Source organism: Pelobates fuscus, chromosome 5 (genome assembly GCF_036172605.1).
Source record: "Pelobates fuscus isolate aPelFus1 chromosome 5, aPelFus1.pri, whole genome shotgun sequence".
In the NCBI taxonomy this organism is placed as follows: domain Eukaryota; kingdom Metazoa; phylum Chordata; class Amphibia; order Anura; family Pelobatidae; genus Pelobates; species Pelobates fuscus.
Window position 1 is genome coordinate 154,516,928 of NC_086321.1, and position 24,856 is coordinate 154,541,783.

At 38.3% G+C, this 24,856-nt stretch overlaps 2 protein-coding genes across 6 annotated transcripts in view; one reads left to right on the forward strand and one right to left on the reverse strand.

Annotated features, from left to right (window-relative positions):
- Positions 1 to 14,539, forward strand: part of PISD (phosphatidylserine decarboxylase) — a 44,729-nt gene extending 30,190 nt beyond the window's left edge. For 3 of the 5 annotated variants that reach the window (XM_063454557.1, XM_063454558.1, XM_063454559.1), the window contains exons 5-7: positions 7,036 to 7,170; positions 9,411 to 9,571; positions 13,668 to 14,533. In XM_063454557.1, the coding sequence (XP_063310627.1) occupies positions 7,036 to 7,170; positions 9,411 to 9,571; positions 13,668 to 13,892 (521 nt within the window). In that variant the 3' untranslated portion in view covers positions 13,893 to 14,533. Of the gene's footprint in view, positions 1 to 7,035; positions 7,171 to 9,410; positions 9,572 to 13,667 lie in introns of all 5 variants that reach the window. The other 2 variants (XM_063454556.1, XM_063454555.1) reach the window with 1 other exon arrangement.
- Positions 14,535 to 24,856, reverse strand: part of SFI1 (SFI1 centrin binding protein) — a 38,473-nt gene continuing 28,151 nt past the window's right edge. Inside the window, exons 20-32 of the mRNA XM_063454549.1 lie at positions 24,696 to 24,798; positions 24,526 to 24,622; positions 24,289 to 24,449; positions 24,094 to 24,168; positions 23,066 to 23,140; positions 22,809 to 22,985; positions 21,889 to 22,115; positions 21,684 to 21,776; positions 21,319 to 21,598; positions 15,460 to 15,607; positions 15,145 to 15,265; positions 14,936 to 15,047; positions 14,535 to 14,740 (exon numbers count right to left, since the gene is read on the reverse strand). Coding sequence (XP_063310619.1) covers positions 14,630 to 14,740; positions 14,936 to 15,047; positions 15,145 to 15,265; positions 15,460 to 15,607; positions 21,319 to 21,598; positions 21,684 to 21,776; positions 21,889 to 22,115; positions 22,809 to 22,985; positions 23,066 to 23,140; positions 24,094 to 24,168; positions 24,289 to 24,449; positions 24,526 to 24,622; positions 24,696 to 24,798 — 1,780 coding nt within the window. The 3' untranslated portion in view covers positions 14,535 to 14,629. The remainder of the gene's footprint in view (positions 14,741 to 14,935; positions 15,048 to 15,144; positions 15,266 to 15,459; positions 15,608 to 21,318; positions 21,599 to 21,683; positions 21,777 to 21,888; positions 22,116 to 22,808; positions 22,986 to 23,065; positions 23,141 to 24,093; positions 24,169 to 24,288; positions 24,450 to 24,525; positions 24,623 to 24,695; positions 24,799 to 24,856) is intronic.

The window sequence follows — 24,856 nt, forward strand, 5'->3', positions numbered from 1 at the left end:
AGTTCAAAGTGCGCATGTGCATTGAGACAAAGTCCATGAAAACTTCTAAGTCCGAGAAAATATCGGACTTATATTACATGAAACAGCAAATGCCAATACAATATTAACTAATACATTCTGCAATAAACTATGTGATGAGTAAGACTCTAAACCATATAATTTATAAAAATACTATATATCTAATAATAATACATTTTTAAAAGTATATAAAAAACGGGAGTTTATGATAAGTAAAAAACTCCACACCATATTTGAGGGAAAACGAAGAGAGGGAGAAAAGAAGGAACAAATGGTTAGATAAAAATACATAATCAGGGGCTAAGAGTATGTAAATACTAATACAAATATCATAATACTACTAAAAATATCATATAAAAAGACAAACACATTTATAAAAAGGAGGTAATCTCGAAATCTACATTTAAACCCTCTGGTGTTGTGTTTAATTTAAACATCCACTTCATCTCTGCTCTACTTAAAATGTTATCTTTGCTTCCTCCTCTCCAGTGGACTTTAATTTGTTCTATGCCTATAAATGAAAGACCTTCAGGACTGCCTCCATGGTGTTCAGAAAAATGTTTAGACACACTGTGGTTTATAAATTTCTTTTTTATGTTATTAATGTGTTCGCCTATTCTTATCTTTAATTTTCTAGTGGTCTTTCCAACATATTGATATCCACATGGACAGGTTAGGAGGTATATAACATTGGTTGAATTACAAGTAATTAATGTGTGGATCTTATATTCTTCTTCTGGGTTTTTCCTCGATGAAAACTTTTTAATACTCCTACTCGAACTTCTTTTTACTCTACATCCTGTGCAGTCGTTACAATAATAAAAACCTTTTTGTCCGTCTAGAAAATTGGTTTCTCTTTTATTTTTATCTAAAAAAACTGGTTGTTAAAATCTGTCTAAAATTCTTTGCCCCTCTAAAAATAAATTTAGGCTGTTCATTTATAAAAGGTAAAATATCCAAATCTTCCTTTAAGACATACCAATGCTTTTTAAAAATATTACAAACTGACTTACTGTTAGTGCTAAAATTTAGAATGAGGGGGATAGATTCACTCTTTTTCTCTCTTTTTATTGTTGTTATTATATTCCAAAAGTTGATTTCTATCTTTTCTACCTATTTCTTCTATAGTCTTTTCGATAGAAATTGGATCATATCCCTTATCTATAAACTGCTGAGCTACATCTTTTGATTGGTTCTGATAATCTTTCAAATCAGTAGTTTCTTCTTAGTCTAAGGAATTGACCTTTTGGTACATTTATAAGCCACGGTTTAAAATGGCAGCTTTGCAATTCAATAAAACTATTAACATCCACTTTCTTAAAATGGGTTTTACTTTTGATTTGATTAGATTCAATAAAAATATCCAGGTCTAAAAACGTAATACTTTGATCGCTAATCTGGTAGGTAAGTTTTATGTTCCAATCATTGGAATTCAGGTTATCCAAAAAATTTGTTAGGGAGCCTGTACTACCCTTCCATATAATAAATACTTGCAGATTCAGGGAACAGCAATGGGGACCAGGTTTGCTCCCAGTTACGCGAATTTATTTATGTCACACTGGGAGAAATCATTTATTCAGCCTAATATAGAACTGGGAGCAGACCTGGTCCTCTACAAGCGCTATATAGATGATATCTTTATTATATGGAAGGGTAGTACAGGCTCCCTAACAAATTTTTTGGATAACCTGAATTCCAATGATTGGAACATAAAACTTACCTACCAGATTAGCGATCAAAGTATTACGTTTTTAGACCTGGATATTTTTATTGAATCTAATCAAATCAAAAGTAAAACCCATTTTAAGAAAGTGGATGTTAATAGTTTTATTGAATTGCAAAGCTGCCATTTTAAACCGTGGCTTATAAATGTACCAAAAGGTCAATTCCTTAGACTAAGAAGAAACTACTGATTTGAAAGATTATCAGAACCAATCAAAAGATGTAGCTCAGCAGTTTATAGATAAGGGATATGATCCAATTTCTATCGAAAAGACTATAGAAGAAATAGATAGAAATCAACTTTTGGAATATAATAACAACAATAAAAAGAGAGAAAAAGAGTGAATCTATCCCCCTCATTCTAAATTTTAGCACTAACAGTAAGTCAGTTTGTAATATTTTTAAAAAGCATTGGTATGTCTTAAAGGAAGATTTGGATATTTTACCTTTTATAAATGAACAGCCTAAATTTATTTTTAGAGGGGCAAAGAATTTTAGACAGATTTTAACAACCAGTTTTTTTAGATAAAAATAAAAGAGAAACCAATTTTCTAGACGGACAAAAAGGTTTTTATTATTGTAACGACTGCACAGGATGTAGAGTAAAAAGAAGTTCGAGTAGGAGTATTAAAAAGTTTTCATCGAGGAAAAACCCAGAAGAAGAATATAAGATCCACACATTAATTACTTGTAATTCAACCAATGTTATATACCTCCTAACCTGTCCATGTGGATATCAATATGTTGGAAAGACCACTAGAAAATTAAAGATAAGAATAGGCGAACACATTAATAACATAAAAAAGAAATTTATAAACCACAGTGTGTCTAAACATTTTTCTGAACACCATGGAGGCAGTCCTGAAGGTCTTTCATTTATAGGCATAGAACAAATTAAAGTCCACTGGAGAGGAGGAAGCAAAGATAACATTTTAAGTAGAGCAGAGATGAAGTGGATGTTTAATTTAAACACAACACCAGAGGGTTTAAATGTAGATTTCGAGATTACCTCCTTTTTATAAATGTGTTTGTCTTTTTATATGATATTTTTAGTAGTATTATGATATTTGTATTAGTATTTACATACTCTTAGCCCCTGATTATGTATTTTTATCTAACCATTTGTTCCTTCTTTTCTCCCTCTCTTCGTTTTCCCTCAAATATGGTGTGGAGTTTTTTACTTATCATAAACTCCCGTTTTTTATATACTTTTAAAAATGTATTATTATTAGATATATAGTATTTTTATAAATTATATGGTTTAGAGTCTTACTCATCACATAGTTTATTGCAGAATGTATTAGTTAATATTGTATTGGCATTTGCTGTTTCATGTAATATAAGTCCGATATTTTCTCGGACTTAGAAGTTTTCATGGACTTTGTCTCAATGCACATGCGCACTTTGAACTGGTCCACGTGAAGAAAAGTCTCCGTAATACCGGAAGTTAATCACTAGAGGAGAGAATGACCGCTGACCCGGAAACATTCTAAAAGGAAATGACGTAATTGAAAACCGGAAGTGACGTAACGGAGACAGAAAACGCACCTTTTTTCGATATTTAAACCTGACAAGTAGTCATAAAATTTAGCACTTCGAAAAAGACCATCGGTCGAAACGCGTTGTGCACTTTATCTATTGGAGATCCATTTTTATGCTGTTTTGTACAAATAAAGATTTTGTTCCTGCACCTACACCTTCTTTTTGGCGTATGTTAACCATCCAGGAGGGAAATTGAGGATTTGCAGTGAAGCTTCTACACTACATCCAGCACTTTTGGTCCCACACATTATCTAAAAAGGCGCTATAAGTCTGAGCCACTTCTATAGGCTCAGGAAATTGTGAGTGAGATTATTTCTTCTCCTTCTTGTTTTAATTCATTATACAGGCTATACTATGTCTTGTGTTTTATATTTCTAGGATATACAGATACATGGTAATATGGCATGTTTTTTAAGACCCACCCCCAAAGCCTGCATGCGGCGTGGGTTGACTGCCATTAAAGGACGCTATGATATCTGGTACCAGAGACTTATAGCAAAGCTAACATAGTCATAACCATAACAACCCTGATCTAGCATGTAGATAATTAACTTTACCACTGTGTACCTGTAATAAAACCCATTTATGCTGTAGCTTCTTAACTGTTAGGCAATAGTTTCTTAAGCGCAACCTGTATACTCAGTACAGTATAAAACTTTAAGCAATATGTTTATAAATCTTAACAAGCTTTTAATCCTGTTATTACTGCTACTCGTTGAAACACAGCAATGTAAGCTTTTACAGTACTTGCACGATAGTAATCCTAAACATAGATGGTACTAATTACTGAACTTCACCTGCATAAAGCAGATACAAGCTTAGCCTGTAACGAATACTTTACTTAATCATAAAAATGTGCATTAATCCTAACTGCCATGTTGACACTATATTATGTCTGATGTTATAGCTTGTCGCTGCTGTCGTGGCAGAGCAAGCTTGCTTTGTAACCTTCTGCACAATTTAAAATAAAGAATAAAAAAAAAAGAGAACCAGCAAAAAAAAACCTGTAACGTAAGTAATGTGTTGGCAGCATACTGCATAGTCTATATATAATAATATCAACAGCAACTTCAATATTCACTGCATATGACACCGAGTCAAGAATGTCCAAATGGTAGATCTCCAGATGTTTTAGAACAACTCCCATGATTCTGTGCTATGCACAAGTAGGAAAGGGATATTGGTAAGAAAGAGGTGGTGACTGGACAGGAACTGTGCGGCGACCTGGAAGGAGCCATAATTGTGCATCTTGGTTTTATTTCACAGCAGCTACAATGGCAGGGAACAACCTGCAGAGGAAGGTTTAAAACATATTAAAGTAAACTAAAAAAAGAAAAGTAATTGTGTAATGTTGGAAAATATGTTCATCCCTGTAATCTGGAGACTTCCATAAAGCACTTGTGATTGATTTTGTCCAGAGCTGTCTGATGGCTTTATCTTTAAATAACAATTTTACATTTAAAATATTATTTTTGTGTTTACTTATACATTCACTACTCGTTACATTAGTCATTTACTAAAAACCTCTTCACAAATGTGGGATGTGTGAAGTATGCCCCAACTGTGATATTCTTCCTGTTCTGCTGTGTATGAATTTGAGTTCTGTGCTAGCAGCTAGGCACGCATGCTTCTCATTGTCATTTGCTTATTGTCCAAGAAAGGGATCTGTGGGTCTAGACTGCTGTGAATAAAGTGGCACTGTGGTTTATTCTATTTAACATAAATCAATTTTTTTTTTTTGTCAATCTTTGTTTCATTGAGGCAGTAAAATAAACCGTACAGAACGATAAGAAATTGTCTCAGCAGATATACGTAGGTCACATACAAGGTCGTTGTATACAATGGCTGAGCCTCCTGGAGAAATCAGCCTCTTTTTAAATTCAACTGCATAACTTCAGACTCTTCACTTCTTTCGGGAGAGCTGCGCATTTTTTTAAAATGAGTAAAAACATAAATTTGTGATAAATAGGCTTTGGTACATTTGGCCCTTTGCCCCAGTTTAGACTGCAGGGTATGCCTGACAGAGGTGCTAGGATTAGTTGGTCGGTCGACCCTGTTGTGCTGGAGTTGGGCCCAGAACATTACTATGGCAACATCAGTGTGTGGAATCACACACACACACTCACTCACTCACTCACTCACTGACTCTATGGAACTTATGGTGTTCAAGCCATGTTAGGAGCTATTGTGGGTGGCGTTTAAGAGATAGTTTGCCTAATTTGTCCTCCGAGCTGTCTGTGAAGTCGTCGAAGTCAGCTGCCATGTTAAGACTGGCTGCGCCATGCGGTCTCTGCAGCAAGTCTCCTATATCTGCCGCGAACCGTGGCCGATCCGGTCGTGGCTTCTTGGTTTTTCTCCCCATCAGCCTGGGTGCTTTTTTGAGGCCTTTTTATCGGTGCTACGAGCGTGCAAATGATCCTGTTGGACGCTAGGTTTTTATAAGTTGCCTGCATTGTTGTAAATTACTTTCAAGTAAAATGTTGTGTTACTGTTCTGTTTAATGTTTGCTTGTATTTAAACCTTTTCACTCTGGGCACTTCTCCATTCATTAGTGGCTGTGGGCATGCAAGTTATCTTAACTCAATGGGTAGATATATCTCTGCTTATTGTATATCATTCATCATCCCGTCCCCCCCAGGATACATCCCATGGCAGTGAGGAATAAGATAGGGATCATGTTCTTCTAGGCATAGCTATTTCCATCTTTCTATAATGTTTCTGCTACCTAAATGTGATGTTCACTATAGTATCAAGATGTTAAAACGTGTTACTTTTTTTTTTTTTACTCTATTTATGTACACTGGATTGTTACAATACAAAATCTTGAATTGTATCTTTTTTGATTTCAGTGAGAAAAACTTCTGTTAGAATCCAATGCTAAATCCTGTTTTATGTTTTTTTTACTGTGCAGATGGCATAAATAGATGTTAATGAGTCAGATGGATGGCTGACTCAGAAACAGTGGGGGAGATTTGTAAAAGTGTTGCGAATAGAAAAGTGGGCAAACATTCTAAGAGCAGTGACTGTGGAAGCAATTTAAATGTCCCTGCTGTTTTCATTTGTTTCCATGGCGATTACTCCATTTTTAGAACTGCTCCATTTTCCGGTTCGTTTTTTTCTAAATCTTTCCAATAAAATCTATGCAGATATGTTTAAACCATGTGTGACCGTAAGGTGGTGAGATAATGCTGGCAAATCTTGAGATTGAATGAGATATAAGGAAATCAACAAAGCATGTTTTACATAATTTCATATAATCGCACATTTTATATTCTTCTAAGCACACTGTAAATAAATAAACTACCGGTATTTTAAAAAAATATATATATATTCATTAAGCATTTTTTTAAAATTAATGTTTTTCCCCCTTTTTGGATCTTTGATCTATAGCATTTTATCTTTGATTTACCTACCACTATGCCTTATGCAGATATTGCTTCATGTAACAGCTTCTTAAAAAATGTACTAGGCAGACTTTATATTCTGCTGTCTGATTTATATATATATATATATATATATATATATATATATATATATATATATATGAAATATTTTTTTTTCATTTGATCTCCAGTGTTCTAAGTTTCCTTTAATCTTGTAGTACAAATGTGGTTCTGGGTAGTAGCTGCCTTTGATCTAAAACTCATGCAATGCTGAGTCAGATTTCTCAATTACTGCAACATAGATAGGGCAGGGAAGCTAACCTTTACCTCTGGGGCATATCCCTGATCTCCTTCTTTTGTTTCTTTATAGCTTCATTCCAAGACCAACTGGTCACACAGGAGGGAAATGAACTGTATCACTGTGTCATTTACCTGGCTCCTGGAGATTATCATTGCTTTCACTCACCCACAGACTGGAATGTTTATCATCGCAGGCATTTTCCAGGTAAGCCCCCCTTGGATGTGCTAGGAATATTAGACTTTATCATCAATTTTGTTTTCCAGTGACTCCTCCCTTTCTGCCAGTTCCAATGCCAAAACCACTAATTTTCTTGCTTACATTAATTTTATTACGGACACATTCTTCCTGATTTCAGTTTACGGTTTTACTTCAGGCTTTTTACAATACCTTCCCTTTCCTTAAGATCTATAAATGCTAAATGTAGAATCATCTGTCTTTTAATGACTTCAGAACTAGGGAAACCTTTTCCCAATGTTTTTGATATTTAAATGTTTTAACGCAACACTTTATTTAGAGCCTTCAACTTCACTTGATGGCTTCTGTTGTTTAAACATTTAAAAAAAACAACTTTTTTTTTAATTTAAATGGGCATTTCAAAGAATTTTTAATTTCAATGAGTTATGAACATTTCCTGGAAATGAAATTATACCTATTAATTCATGCATAGACTTATTCTATTTAGTAGAAAAATAAACACCTTCACCTTCCAGATATTTAAAATCAAACATAGAAGATGGACTTGTGGAATAAAAATACATTTTATAATACTCCCTCCAAAAAGTAGAAAGAAAACCGATTATATTGCGTAAGATCTCAGAGCAGTATTGGACATGAGTCACTGCAGTTTACAAACAATGTACGTTTGGGTAGTTAAAGCACTTTGCCCACTCATTGTCTTCATGACACGATCCACATTCAACCATTTTATCTGGATCTTGACATCCATACATTTATCTGCCTCAACATTTAAAGCCTCTAATTATATGACAGACTGTATGCACTGCTGACATTTGCAATAGTAAAGGTGATAGTCAACATATGGCAAAGTTTGCTGCATTTACCTACTACTACTACTGGTAAGGGCAAGTGAATGGTCATCGTGACAGCATCAGGTTCATTATGAGTAAGGATGCTGTTTCACCAGCTGTCATGGTATGTTCACAGTGATGGCTAACTTGCTATCACGTAGCCAGAATCTGTATCTTTGTATAGATTATACATTGTTGCCCTCGATAAGGGCACCCAACTTGTTGGTTTACAACATGCATGTTAAACTCGCGGCCCACAACTAATGTTTGCGCATCCACACAGTGATGCCGGGAACCGGAATATGATGTCAGTCCGTCTCCCGACATCACTCTGCGGTGTCCAAGCTGAGCAGGGAGAGCTTACACTGAGCACTCCCTCGTCGCTTGTCCACCCCTAGCCTGCGTGCCCATCTGCCAAGCAGCCCTACTAGATCCCAGGTAAGAAATCCACCCAGCTCTCCCAAAGGTAGGGAGCCTGGGTGGATTTAAATAAAAAATGTTGGGGGGGGGGGGGGGGGGGGAGGTGAAATGTGTTTGTCTGTGTCCATGGCTGTCTGTGTGTGTGTGTGTGTCTGGCTGAATGTCTGTGTGATTTAGTGTGTGTCGGAGTGATTCTGTGTGAATGTCAGTGTGTGTGAGGGTTTCAAGGAGTAACGGGAGGATCCGCTTTTTTAAAGGTGCATATGGGTCATGGGGTATACCAGTGGCCGAACTCCAGACACTCCTAGTTGGCGGTTTTATTTATTTTTTTTTAACGGGGGCAGGGGTTTAGTAGAGGGGGTCGCTGTTTTTTTTTTATATATACTTTTCAAAATAAAACCTAACTTTCTATGACAATTGTAAGGTTTTGTTTTGCGGCTCACATTAAACCTTGTTTATTTGGCCCTTGCTAGCTTTTGAGTTTGACATGCTTGGTTTACAATATTGACACTCCTGGGTCGCAGATCGCAGTGTTATGTGGCACATAGCTCACACCTCCCTGTGGGTTTATTTAAGTATGTAATCTCACAAATAAACATTTACAAAATACCCACTGCACACCAGATACCAAAAATAAAATAACTCTTAATTAATTCACATAAATATTACACAAAGTCAGTATTCAATGAGCAGTTCAAAGTGATCAGTTAATCATTCTACATTGTAAATAAGCAGTAGCAGAAAAATCACTCACAAATTAATAAAAAGAAGTCTGTACACAGTATTGACTGAAAGGAGTTGTTGACGGGACCAAGGATACCATGACAACCAATGTTTTGACCTAAATAGCCTTTGTACTAAATATCCACTGCACAGCAGTTAGTACAAAATACCCGCCCAGCATTATGGAACACCTAGGCTAATGTTTTACGTGTAAAACTGAAAATAGTAATATTCGGTTTAAGAATAGTTACAATAAACGTCCCTGTTTTCTAGGATCACTCATGTCTGTGAATCCAGGAGTTGCTCGGTGGATAAAAGAACTGTTCTGTTACAATGAGCGAGTGGTACTCACAGGAGGCTGGAAGCATGGATTCTTCTCACTAACTGCAGTGGGTGCTACCAATGTTGGTTCTATACGCATATATTTCGATAGGGTAAGTGTTTATAACAGTAGATGTTCCACACAAATACTTATTTTTCTCGTATTTACACAAATTTTCTATCCCTGACTATTAACCGTGTCAGCATATACAACTGGGATAGCTCTGCCCACATACAACAGAACATGGAAAATAGTATAACAGCCTCATTTAATCTATGACCCTCCAAAAGTAAGTAGACCTAATCAAAGGAGGGAAACCATATGCTGCCATGGATAATAACCAGAGGAAGACAATTATGTTAAAAATATAAATAACCTGTCCTTATTCATTACCATGGCAGCATATACAACTGGGTAATACCAAAGTGTCAAGTGACTAGGGAGTGAAAACCAGAAAGGAAGAGACAGCTGACCTGAAATGTCATTAAATATAGACAGTCATTTACATGTTCATAATGCGGAAAATACTAAGATCAGAGCCTTAGTGCGGAAGTACTGCTAAAACATAACATGGAAACCCTATTATATCCAACAGAAAATAGATGATAATCTGATAGCAGATACTGTTATCTGGGCAAAAATTAAAGCCATCATGGTTAACTAATAAACACCACAGCAATGGACAGGTACGTTGGAGAACTGAACTGACCTCCATTAACAGGAAAACAAAGTCAATGTGTACAGAACAAAATCCAGTTTGTAAAGTAACAACCTGTGAAACACATGAGGCTACTATAGACTGCACCCATTGAGCACAAAAGGTGAAAGCCAATGTAACAGGTTGTCAAGGGAGGAAATTCTTTAAGTTTGCAAGACTTGGTGTTATTTACTAAAGTAAGCATTTAAAATTATAAAATATATAAATATATATATATATATATATATATGTAAGAAACAGGAGCACTCGCTTGGATTTTGCAAAGGTGTATTAATAGTAAATCACAAATCAAACATCAACGTTTCGACCCTTCAGGGTCTTTATCAAGATAGTGATAGTGCACATGAAATACAAATATATACATAATAATGATTGATGAACTTACCCCACCTGTGTGAAGTGATTCCGGAAATCAAACCAGCCGGACGAAGTGTGTGTATAGTGATATGAACGTTTGCGTCATTATGTACATACGTGCGTGCGTAGTGGCGTGCGGCAAAACGTGCCCCGCGTGATGACGTCATCGCGTATAGTGTAACATTTTTATTTTTATATTTTTCATTCATTTATGTACATTTTTTCTACACTTCTAATACATTGTCTTTCATATTCACTCATATCTACATACACATCCTATGAATATCCTTTACACTCCACTGAGTCTCACTCTCTTACTCCTTCTCATTGTTTATTTTTTATTGATTTAATCTTTCACACATATAGCTTGGTATTTATTTGTACATTGCATACACTCATATAGAAAAATGTATATGTAAAAATTAATGTATGTCTCGTATTATAACTGGCTTCACTTCAATAATGTTGCTCTCTTATGCTGATGCCTATCTCCCTCATTGGGCTATTTCATGCTTGTAGTAGTCTGTTCCTCCGTGAAGGGTTGGCTGCACGGGGATGTGGTGTGGTTACCAGGGTTACGCTGTACACTATACGCGATGACGTCATCACGCGGGGCACGTTTTGACGCACGCACGTATGAACGTCATGACGCAAACGTTCATATCACTATACACACACTTCGTCCGGCTGGTTTGATTTTCGGAATCACTTCACACAGGTGGGGTACGTTCATCAATCATTATTATGTATATATTTGTATTTCATGTGCACTATCACTATCTTGATAAAGAAGGGTCAAAACGTTGATGTTTGATTTGTGATTTACTATTAATACACCTTTGCAAAATCCAAGCGAGTGCTCCTGTTTCTTACCTTTATATCTACTGGCCTGGAGGCACCCTGGTAATATATCATATACTTTTTTTTGGGTCGAGTGCCAGAGTCTGGTCTGTTATATATAATTTTTTTTTACCTTAAAATTGATATTCACTTTGAATTCTCACTTTAGTGAATAACCTTGATAATCTAGGAACCACTGAGGATTCCCTTTTTCAGCAAACACTGAGGGAAAAACAGTAAACAAAATCAGAGAACACGTTTTAACCCTTAATAGGGAACGCATGTAGTGGGTGGCAGAGCTGTAACATGGCTGTGTAATACAAAGATTAGTACAAAATTAAGCCCTGCGCTCAATCTCCCACTAAATCTGGGCAAGTTTGAACGGAGGGATTTGTTTTGTATTTGTTAATGTATTACATAGCCATGTTACAATACTGAAACACACCCCATGTTTACCCTATGAAGGCTTAATAAGTACATGCATTTCTGTCTCATTAGTGATTTTGCCATTTAGCTCAAGGTTAATTGTTAGTGTAGGACTCAACTAAGAAGTTTTGCCTTGATGTGACAGGTGAGCTTGCACTGCAACGGTCATTTGAGTGATACAAAGAAAAACCTCCAATAACTTTTTTGTTTCTATTCTATGTATTGGGGCTGATGAGTACTATAGTGATTGCTCCTGCCCAGGAGTAGTGGGAGTTTGAATGCAGGGCTTACTTGTACCCATTAAGTATAGCCATTAGCAGCACTGGTTTTTCCATTTGTTATAAGGAAGTAAAAAAACAAGCAGCTAATAAAAACTGAAAGCCCCCGTACTACATGTGCACTTGACACATGACACTGTGTAATAAATTACCTAGGCAGCTGGCATAGAGGCAGTTCAACTGCTGCAGCTTGCTGTATTCCACAAACAAATGGAAATGTGATAACTGACACCCTGTAATCTGCTAAACTGGAGGTTTCCTTACACACTCAATGTACCATTGTGATCTATCAAGAAACAACGTGTAGGTAAAACCATTTGTCACTTTTGTGCGGTTTGCTGGATATTTGTAAGACTTAACTGGCTGGGCTTACAAAAATAGCCCGTAACCATAAAATTAAATCTTGGGCTGTTAATGCATGCTCCTTTTGTCCTATTTGCTGAGTGGGCTAGCCAACCCAATGGTATATGCTTCCATGGTTAGCCAGGAATAGCTTAATAGAACATGGTACAGGTTGGCCATTTGTTTTTATTTATCCCTGCGCACTCTAGACAGATTATGGTTTGCATTCTAACTCCATGATTGATTTGGAAGATCCCGCAGCTTTAGTCAAATGTTAATTCTGTCCCTTGGACAAAGTTCATGCATCTAAAAGCTTGAATCTGCATGTCTTTTTAAATATAAGCTTCATGCACAGTACAACTGGGAATCATTGAAGCCAGACACCAAAATTACCACAGCCAGATGTAGTTTTTATGGTGCCTGGGCCAATGAATTTCACACAAATAGGGATAAAAGTAATATGTATATTGCATCAGGAACTTTCCTTAAATGAACACTATAGTCACCTAAATTACTTAAGCTAAATAAAGCAGTTTTAGTGTATAGATCATTCCCCTGCTCAATTCACTGTCATTTAGGAGTTAAATCACTTTTTCTGTTTATGCAGCCCTAGCCACACCTCCCCTGGCTATGATTGACAGAGCCTGCATGAAAAAAAAAACTGGTTTCACTTTCAAACAGATGTAATTTACCTTAAATAATTGTATCTCAATCTCTAAATTGAACTTTAATCACATACAGGAGGTGCATACATTGCAGGGTCTAGCAAGCTATTAACATAGCAGGGGATAAGAAAATCTTAATTAAACAGAACTTGCAATAAAAGCCTAAATAGGGCTCTCTTTACAGGAAGTGTTTATGGAAGGCTGTGCAACTCACATGCAGGGAGGTGTGACTAGGGTTCATAAACAAAGGGATTTAACTCCTAAATGGCAGAGAATTGAGCAGTGAGGCTGCAGGGGCATGTTCTATACATCAAAACTGCTTCATTAAGCTAAAGTTGTTCAGGTGACTATAGTGTCCCTTTAAGGTGTATCACAAGTGGAGTCTGGACTGGAGGCACACAAATAGGCCAGTGTTAAACTGGTAGAAAATAATTAAAATAATCACTGTGGGATGGTACCAAGAATTTCCTGACCTCAAAGCTACTACTGAGTTGTGGTGCCTAAATTGCCCCTGTAAAGTGTTAACTGCTTTTGTAATGTGATCCTACATGTTTAATTGTCTCCTCCCTCCTTTTGTTTCAGGATTTACAAACTAACTGCCCTCGTTACAGCAAAGGTTCTCATAATGATCTGAGCTATGTCACAAACCATAACCAAGATGGGATTGTTATGCGGAAAGGGGAGCAACTGGGAGAATTCAACCTTGGTTCTACTATTGTTCTAATATTTGAAGCACCAAAAGATTTCACTTTTCGGCTAAAGCCTGGACAGAAAATACACTTTGGAGAGGCAGTGGGCTCCATGTGAAATATGTTATACTTACAGGGAATGTGAATATATGCAGGAGTCGGTGAGACTCCCAGCAGCAGTATGGTGCAGGTTAAGCCATGTCTCACCTATATGTGCAGGGAAGGTGTGCAAATCCAGGTCATCAGCTATGATCACTGCCTCACACAGCAACCCCATCCTAATCACATTAAGCACTTTGAGGGTTTCTATTACTTTCCCTTGTCCATGAGGTGTTGGTGAATCAATGCCAGCAACAATGCGTGCAGGCTTCTGGTGGAAGCACTTATTTTAATATCATTTGGGTTCTTTTATAACCTGCGAAAGTATGCTGCTTTCTTTCTAGAATCAGTTGGTGAGAAAAGCTGTACATGGAAGCAAGATAAAGAATCATTCAACCTCAGGGAAGTGCTACCCCCTACGGCAGCTCACTGGTGAGGTGGCAATGGCGTAGGCTAATTGCACAGGAGGATGGTTCAAGCTAATGAAGCAAGTTGCTTCCTGAAGAATAGTTTTATTCCCTTGTTGGGAAGAAATGATTGTGGATATTACCGGATCCTTCCTCCTGGCATCCCCTGAGGTGTGACTCTGCCCGTGGGAGCTGTAGCACATTACTTTTGTATGTCTGAGAAGGTTATGAATTCGCTAACACATTAACTCATTTAATAGCATACATTTTGAAATAAAAATATATAATAAAAAAGTGTTATCGTTTGTAACAACGTCTGTTAGCAGCATGTGCACTAATCCACAGTAAGCTATAAATGAGGGCATAGCACCCTAATTTCTTCAATTCGTTTGAGATAGGCCTGAACGTTCCCTCTCTCCATTGCAAGATGCTCTATGCGCACCTTAATCTGCAGCTTCAACTGTTGGCAAATAAAGAGAAGAGTAATTAAAAGTCATGTAACACCACCGATCTTTCTACCTGCTATAGTCAATACAGGGTTTAAGTTAATCGCACCGCCCCAGTCTTGATAAAAAAAAAATAACGTGATATGTATATAATAAGCACTACACTGGCAACCTTTGAAATTATTGTAGCCTATATTAAGGTATTTTACCTGCTGCAGCTCACGCTTAACTTCTTCTTTAATAGATTCTTCATCAAAGCTCAGTAAACGATCACTGGTAACCAACCAACTGTGAAGCACCTCTGCATGTCTACGCCATGCCCTAAGAACAGGGCATCACATAAGTCATTCATTGCAGAAATATTGCAAGATATCTACAGAGCCATGCCTAAACACATGAGGTGTATTATGAAACATACTTTAATTCCTGCCTTTGAGACTGATACTGTTGCATTAAGAGGTGAATCTTCAGAAGTTCTTGTTCCAGTGCTGCAGTCTGGTTTTCTTCTTCTGCGTGGTTAGGTCCTGGATCCCCATTAACTGCAGTAGAGAAGCTCATTAAATCACACTACTTGCTAATGATTGGTTTGAAGCACCACTGTCTGATTTATTAGAAGACATTCCTGCATACAATTTATGGTATCAGTGATATTACTAATTGATGTCTCCAATGAATCAGACAATAGTTTGTACACCTAGTACTGCAGTCGTTGAAACTTCATGTAAATACTTACCTACATTGGTGGGGGCAAATAGTTGTCTGCCTGTACCTTGTAGGAAGTCACTTGGTGACAAAAGCAGTTTGGAGTAATGTGTAATGATCTGTGAGCAAGGCTGAGTTTGGTGATGTGGCTGCGCTGCAGTGTTTGACATTGGAGAATTCTGCAAGAAATAGACATCACACGCTAACAGATCATCATGGGACCAGAGCATTTTTGCACTCCGCTGGGTACAAAATTATAGCGTAATATGGAACCGACTAATGCATAGGAAAATTGTACAGCTTAGGCTTAATTTAGATCACAAGCAGCTCTAGGCAGAAAAATTCTTAAGCTAGTCCAAGCCCACCTCCCCACAGAAGAAATAGGCAAAAAACTGTCCTTAAGGACCTCGGACGTATCTGATATGTCCATGGCTACTTTGAGCGCTGGAAGTGATCGTGATAGCTTCCAGCCGCTCTGATAGTATTGCAGCGATGCCTCAGTGTTGATTTACTGTTCATTTCTACCGGGCACCCGAAGAGCACCGGGTGATCACTTTTGGTTGCTCCGTGTGGTGCCTGGTAGTTCAGCAGCGCATCGGAAGCCATCGGGCAGGCTTCAGCTGCTCTGCATGTGCCGAGGCACTCAGCGAAGATATAAATAAAATCAATATTAATCCCCCTCCCCCAGCCATGTGGCTCCCAAGATGGTGCTGTGTTTCTAAAGGCAGTGCATCATGGGGCTTCTGATGGTGTCCCTAGCCTGTCTCATCATAGGGGCCAGGCTAGGATAATTCAATTACAGCTTGCCACAATAACAATTTTATTCCAAGTATGTTCCCCATTTGTCTGATCAGTGTGGATCTCTCTCCCGCTCTTCACTTGTGTTTTAGCTAGAGAGATTTAGGAAGGAATTTTTAAAATTTTGAGACCCAAAGGCTCTTTTTCAGAGCCATTACCCCTATCTTGCCAGTGATCACTATAATCACTGGCTCTTGCACAGCAGCACTTTTTTGCTGTCTGTTCATTTTTTTTGTGACAGATCACTAAGTAAAGTGATTGTGATCAAGTCACAGGGGTCATATAGCGCTGAGCAGGCATATGCCATCCTTGCGCTAGAGTCTAACGCGTCTTTGTCAGACTCCGACCCGGCGCTCAGATACATCATCACTAGATACAGTGTCTGCTGCTAGTGATGTATCTAGTTATGTTGTTTCTGTGCCTGCTAGAAGGAGATGTGCTGCTCCAGCTGGCAGTACTGCTGAGGTGTGGATAGTGCCTCATAGCCAGAGGCCAGATATCCCACCCTTCACTGCAACTCCTGGCATCAATTTGGATGGCGCAGGATTTAGTTCTCAGCAGTTTATGGAGGTGCTTCTGGGCGATAATGTATTGGGGAACATTGTCGCCCAAACTAATTTATATACCGATCAGTTCTGTGCTGCAAAGCCTGACTATTTTTGGCAAAGCAGCAATGGGCCCCCATCGATATGCCAAAATTTTAAAGATTCTGGGCATTGACTATGCTGATGGGCATCATAAAGAAGCCCTCCATCCGCTCCTACTGGAGCAGTACCCTCATCTGCTCTACCCCCAATGTATGTCGAGGAAAAGATGAACTGATTCCGCTTTTTATGCACTTCAGCGACAACGACCTGTGTCCCCCTAGGGAGCATCCCCAGTTTGACAGGCTGTATAAAATCCGCCCCCTGATTACCCACTTCGCTGCCATTTTTTTGCTGAGGCTTATACACCTGGAAGGAATATATGCGTGGATGAATCCCTGATGAAGTATAAGGGAATGCTGGGATTCAAGCAGTATATTCCTTCCAAGCACTCCAGGTATGGTGTAAAGGTGTATAAGCTCTGTGATAGCAAGACTGGGTATACTCAGGCCTTCCGCGTGTACGAGGGAAAGGATAGCCACCTTGACCCATCAGGTTGCCCAGAACATATGGGAACCAGTGGCAAGATTGTCTGGGACCTGATATTCCCCCTGATGAACAAAGGGTACCATTTGTATACTGACAATTTTTATACAAGTGTCCCTTTGTTCAAGCTACTGTACTGTTTTGATACAGTAGCTTGTGGTACAATCATAAAGAAAAGCACAGGTTTCCCAGGACAACTTGCATGCACCCAGCTATGAAGGGGGAGACCTCAGCTCTGCGCCAAGAGGAGCTGTTGGCAGTAAAGTACAGAAACAAGAAGGATGTGTACCTTCATACCACCATCCAGACTGAGAGGACTGTGGAGGTCTATATTTATGGCAGAGCTGAGAGCACACGGAAGCCAGTGTGCATCAAGGCCTATAACCAGCATATGGGTGGGGTTGATCTGGCATATCAGCTGCTGCAGCCCTACCTAATTATACACAAGACAATGGCCTGGTACAAAAAGGTTGCAATCTACTTAATGCAGATTGCAACACACAACGCTCTTTTGTTGTAAAAAAAAAAAAAAAAAGCAAACCCCAGGATGCAACTTACAGTTTCAGCTCCAGATCATTTCGGGGATTTTGTACCGTGATGCACCTGCTCCCTGGGTGGTGATGGGAGAGAGCAGAGTTGGGGCTACACATTTTATTTTTAAAATTCCCCCTACTGCGGCAAAGCAGAATCCCCAAAAAAGATGCAGGGTCTGTTTTAAGAGGAGGCAGAGAAAAGATACTTTATATCACTGTCCTGATTGCCCTTGACAGCCTGGACTCTGCACTGGGGACTGCTTCAAACGATACCACACGCTGGTCCATTTTTTTTTATTTACATGTACCCTATGCATGGGGGGCATGGGTGTACTAAGGAGGCCTTGCAAAAAAACAACCTGTAGTGTTTTCTTTCAATAACCAACAATAGGCTCTCCTAAATCACAGTCAAAAAGCAATGTGTGTGAAAATGAAAATTGAACAACCACCACACACTTTCTCCAATTTTGTGACTAAAACGATTGCATCAAGGCACTCCATATACAATACTATTTAAATATATGCAAGGTCACGGCAAGAAAATAAATTGGGATATCTAAAAAGGCCCCCAAAACGAAGATAGGCAAAGAAGATATGTCAAATTTGAAAAACACATGTCAGACGTTTGGCTTTGCACCCCCCATACAACCCAACAAACCTATACATAGGTGGTATCACTGTACTCGGGAGATGTTACTGAACACATATTGTTCTTTGGCAGTAACACCTAAGAATAGCTGAGAATCCATGCCTAAAGTATAATGGGTGTGAAAAATAGCAACAAAAAATGACTACCCAAACTTTTGACAGAGACTGGTAGTAGAATTAGTGCATGGTAAGTGTTAAAATACCACCATTTGAAATACCCTATGGTGTCTACTTTTCAAAAACATATGGTTTGATTGGGGTTAATTACATTGGCCGGCTTCAAAAATGTCCCAAATGGGTGCATGATGACCAGCTGTGAAAATTCCAAGTTGGGAAAACTGGAATGCGCACCCTCCAAATAAGGTCTTTTAGCCCCCAGAGAACCTGACACACCTATACATGGGTGGGGTATTGCTGTACTCAGGAGATGTTGCTGAACACATATTGGTGTGTACTTTGGCAGTATCACCTAACAGGAGCTGAGAATCCATGCCTAAAGTTTGAAAAAGTTGTTTTTTTTTTTTTCGTTTTTTTCCCATCAGATTTTACTTTTTTATTCTAGTAAATCACAAGATATGATGAAAATAATGGTATCTTTAGAAAGACCATTTAATGGCGAGAGAAAGGGTATATAATATGTGTGAGTACAGTAAATGAGTAAGAGGAAAATTACAGCTAAACACAAACACCTCAGAAATGTAAAAAGAGCCCTGGTCCTTAATGGTAAGAAAATTGAAAAACGGCCTGGTCACTAAGGGGTTAAGGAGATACCATAGGCGCTAAAACAACTTTTTTGGTGTATAGATCATGCCCTTGCAGGGTTGTCTCAATGCTCTGTCATTTAGGATTTAATCACTTTGTTTATGCAGCTGTAGTCACACCTGCCCTGCATGTGACTTACACAGCCTTCCTAAACACTTCCTGTAAAGCTAGTTCTAATGTTTAAACTTTCTTTTGTGTACTGTTTAGCAGGCAGCAGTAAAGAAACTCTGAATTAGATTATGCAGATTATCAGATTATTAGATTATTAGCCCCCAATATAGCAAAAATATTACCTTTATTCCAGCCTGCTGATGCTGGCTCTGCTAATGATCTTCCTGCTTGGCTGACATCATCGGAAGTGTTAGTAATGAGCCAATCACAATGTTTTCCCATTGGATTGACTGAGACTGTCTAGGAGGCAGAATAAGGGCAGAGCCAGCACAAGCCAAACACAGCCCTGGCCAATCAGCATCTCTTCATAGAGATGAATTGAATCAATGCATCTGTATGAGAAAAGTTCAGTGTCTCTATGCAGAGGATGGATACACTGAAGGTAAATGCTGCATATGCCCCGGGAAGCACCTCTAGTAGCCATATGAGGAGTGCCCAGTGGAGGTATCCCTATGCTGTGTAATGTAAACAATGCATTTTCTCTGAAAACAAACAAACCAGTGTTTACTGCAAAAAGGGATGCCTGATGGGAATGATTATACTCACCAAAACAAATACAATAAGCTGTAGTTGTTCTTGTGACTATAATGTTCCTTTAAAATCTGATTGAAAATTAAACTTTTTTTTGTTTCTTGCAGGCTGTCCGTCACAGCCAGGGTAGGTGTGACTAGGGCTGCATAAACAGAAACTAAAAGTGATCTAAACACCCAAACCGCTTCACAAAGTTGTTTTGATGTCTATAGTATCCTTTTAAATAGGACTTCTTAAAAAAAAAAAAAAAAAAAAAAAGTTGTACACAGACATACATAGTGTTTATAATGTCTAATTTAGTTTTTTTAGAATATGTGCAGTAGTGTTTACCTGCAAGGATTTATAGGAGGTGGCCATCATGACCCCTGTTCTCACCCCTCTTTGCTGGAGATTGCTGTGGTAAAGGGACACTATAGGCACCTAGACCATGTGACAAAACCCGTTATTTTGCCTGCATAGGAGATGTCCCCCTTCCAAGTTCACCAACAGGCTCCTGAACCCTATTCATGTTTTCCCTGCTTTCGGTATATGTCTACCGAACACCAACCACCCCCTGGCTCATTAACTACAAAGAAAAACTCAGATCCAGGCTATCCAGGTATATAATATTTGTGGGAGTTTCTATATGTTTATTATGTATTTTCATGTGTTTTAATATTTTATGTCTTTTATGCTTAGTTATGCGGACACTGTAATTTATAACCATTTGGTGGGAGTGTTCTGGGCGTGTTTTCCTGCCTCCTGATTTTGTATATAAATGGGCCAGTTGGCCAGATTAAACACATTCGTTTCTACCCTTCATCAAGTCTAGGCTGATGTTTGGGGAACTTGGGCTATAATCACAACTGCGCTTGGGACTCGGGAGAGTTATAACGGATATACTCAGCCGGGGTATAGGGGGATCCGTTACAGGCCACTTCATCTCATTGAAGTGGGCTGGGTGCCCCAGTCCCTTTAAACCTGTAATTGTAATTATTGCAGTTATTGAGAAACTGCAATAATCACAGTGCAGGGTTAACACCACCTCTAGTGGCAGTCTACCAGAGGGTACTATAGCGCTAGGAATACAACTTTGGGATGGGGGCTGCTTAGCTAAAAAGAACTGAAGGTGGCTGCTTTTAACAGGCAGACTAATGGCCATGGTCACAGTGCTGCTTCTCTTATTTATGTAAAGATAACATTCATCCAGATAAATGTTAATGGCACAGTGACAGAAGAAAGACCAAGAGGATAATCAGGTTATGAATGTACTCCTAACAGGGCTGGTTCATTAATATAATGTATTATTGCTTGTGACTTTTGTCATTATTGACTTACCTCATGAGTATGTCTCTGAAGAGGTATGAAAGAAGAAGGAGGCATTAGACCTATGACTGGTGGAGGAGGAAGTGGGTTAAACATTTGAGGTACTTCAGGCATCGGAGACTCCAAAGAGGAATTTTGCACAGTAGATGAAGTAACGCCATGCGTAGGCTGAGAAGGCAGAAAGCTAAGCTTCTGTTCTGGAATTACAGTTTCGGGTACCATGACTGTGTCACATGATGATGACATAATAGAGATGTGTCCCATTTCACCTTGGTCTGTCTTTCTATAGCTGCTGTTTTGACAAAATGAAAGGGAGTGAGACACAGTCAATCTCATCAGGATCTCAGATTTTCCTGCCGTGTTCTCTGGTCTCTTACCTTACCACTGATCCCAGCAGGCCCTCTCTCTCGAGTGACTGCAAAAGGAAGTTTGGAGTACGTGGTTTTAATCGTTCTGACCTCAGGGTACTTCTGCAGGGAAGAAATTATATTTTACTTACAAAAAAAAAAAAAAAATAAAAAAAAAAAAATCGATGCTCCAGATGTTTTAGAAAATAGCTGTGAAAAAACACATTCTGCTTACATGGTACTCAGGCTTGGCTCCACACAAGGCAAAGAAGCAGGGAACTCAATTTCCCCTGAGGACTGAAAGGAGACTTTTGGAAGAATGGGATTCACATGCTCCTCGTGTGCAGGCAATTGAAATGTTACGTTCTTCTGAGTTGGAGATGGTACTGTGCACCTCTTTAAAACTTTCGCTTTCCAAATCACGGCACATCTGCGTACTGCAAGGTTTTGGGCGTACACTTCCTACAGCAGAAAAAAAAGTTACACAATTTTATAAATATGCATATGCAAATGTAATATATGTATTTACAAATTTTACACTACACACTTCAATAAAATAATTACAAAAGTGTAATGTGGCAGATTTTCAATATGGAGTGTGAGGGATGATGTAACAAAAAAACATCATAGAATGGTTTAAAGATGCCAGCAGTAGGTGTCTGGTAAACGTAGGAAAGGCGAACAGTAAATAAATGTAGGGAAAATGTGTTTCCTGTAAAAAATAAAATACAAAAAAATTAAAAATAAAGTGTATGTCAATCTGAGACCATGTAGGTTTTGTAGTTTAAAAAAAAAAAAAAAGCTATCCAATTAGAAAACATCCAGAATGGTCTTGAAAACTCACATTACAAATAACTAGAAAATACAGAACATAAAATATAGTAAATATTAACACACAGTGAAATGTTGATTTTAAGGATAAATTTAAAAAAACGGAGATAGAAAATAAATTTGTCAAATATAAAGTCAGGTTACCAAGCAATACAATTAACTTAATTTGAGAATTTCTTCAATTCCGTTATTTATTTTTTTTGCTTGTCAACTCATACAAAAAGAAAAAAACACAGACAGTAAGAGATTTGTAGTGAGCACCTATATAAAAATCAGAACCTTCTCGGGCTCTACTTTGTTTTTTGTAATTAAAATGTCTTGTACCTTTAGTTGATGCTGAGTTGTCATCTGAGCTCTGAACTGTTTCATACCAGACATGAACCGCAAGATCCTAGTGGCACCTTCTCTTAAGAGATCCATACGATACACTTCCACTGCAGCAGCAATACGATGCTTCTTTCTCTGCCGCTCCCACACATAGGCCAGCCAAGCATCAAACACCTGTACACATGAGGTTTGCATTAACCAATACAGCAAGTTGGAGGTGCAGCTGTACTTCAAACTTATGAGCTGAAAGGTACCTTTCCCTGCAAGCTCAGGGACCAATGCCACAGAGCCTGCACTCTCTGCTTATCCTGCTGTTGCTTTTCTACCAGCTGAAAAAAATTAAATAAATAATTAAGACATAGGATTTCAAATAATCAACATTAAAAATTACCAGACACCTTTTGAGATTTTTCTCAAAAAATGTTTCTGAAGCTTTTATTTTTTTGAAGATTATAAAAAAGGGTTTGAAGAAGGTGTGAGTCCTTAATGGCTGCTGTATAGCATTAATATCTGCCCTACTTGCATAGCCCTTGTCAACCCCAGCATTTGTGCGATTTTATTATTCAATGATTATTTTGCTAATCTTGTTTGCTGGTTTGGAGTTCCCTGTAAAATCTCCTTACTTCTTGATCATGATTTTTCCCAATGAAAAGATTTATTCCACTGCATAGCTTTTTTTGTGTGCACATTTTAGATATTGACTCGTTCATCCCATGGGATGACATGAAATGGAAAGGCAAGGTAAGAGGGGTGATACGGTTTTTATATGTCAAACTCCTCCCACAAATACAGGCTTTTGGCCTATATAGTTTATATATATTTTGTAGGTGTCCTCAAAAGAGACTCCATGCAGAAATGTAATGTTTACCACCTTCTTTCATGTGCTATATGTACATCCTCTGATTGAAATCTAAATTATACTTCCTATGACATTATGAAGCTTTTTTTGTCTCTAAGTGCTATGTAATGAAGACATGTAATATATGCAGATCAGGCACGGATGACCTGACTGTAATTAAGAAGAGAATAGGTCTGCTTTAAGTCTTGAAGTATCTTCTAGATTGATAGAACTCCAGATTGTAAGCTCGTTTGAGCAGGGTCCTCATCAACCTATTGTCCCTGTAACATTTTATAATTGTCTCAGTTATTGTTACATTTCTCCCTTTAGAATATTGTAAAGTGCTACAGAATACGTTGGCAACATACAAATTCCCCCCAAAATAATAACTCTTACAGTACAGAAGATGTGAGTATTTAATATTAGATGGATTAGATCTTTTACCCTTTCATGCCACTGTCGAAGAAAGAATCTACTGATCCTGCATCCAGCGAACCAGGCTTCCTGACGTTTTAGCAGCTGAAGAAACAAAACAAATAGAAAACATTAAGTTTGACGTTATTGTGTAAATACAAAATAGGTTTACAATGTAAATGAGATGTTCCGATACATGGATATCTAAAATGTAATACTACTAACCATATTTCTCAAACAGTGAGCCCGGTAAACCTTCCACCTCTTAACGCAGTTCTTCAGCAGTTGAGTGTCATGATGTTTTGCAGCCATTTCCATTTTGATTCTCTGTTTCTTTGCTGTACAGCTTCTTTCTTTCCAGCAGAGGAACAAGTAGCAAAGTCTTCCTGAAAGACACACATTTCTATTGAGCATCTGAGCGATCTTTCAGACCAAGGCATTCCTACTTGTGTAGATACTCACCTCTCTGCAAGCATGTCGCGGCCACTCTTACTTCTTCTGCCTTCTGCTCTCTACAACGTGCTAGCACACATGTAGTGTCCCTCCATGCACGCAAAACCTAAAGAGGACATGGGTCACTATGAATGGATTACATGGTAGCAGACAGAAAATATAAAGTTTGGAGGGCTGACCTTTTTAAGGGTTATGGTCCTGTAGTGATTCAGAGCCACAGTTTCAAGCCTTCTTTCATTGGCTTGGGCTAACGCGTTACTCCTCCAGGTGCAGAGTACAGATCTACAAAACAAAGAGGATATATGAACTTCTAACATAACAAATGGCCAGAGGGAATAAC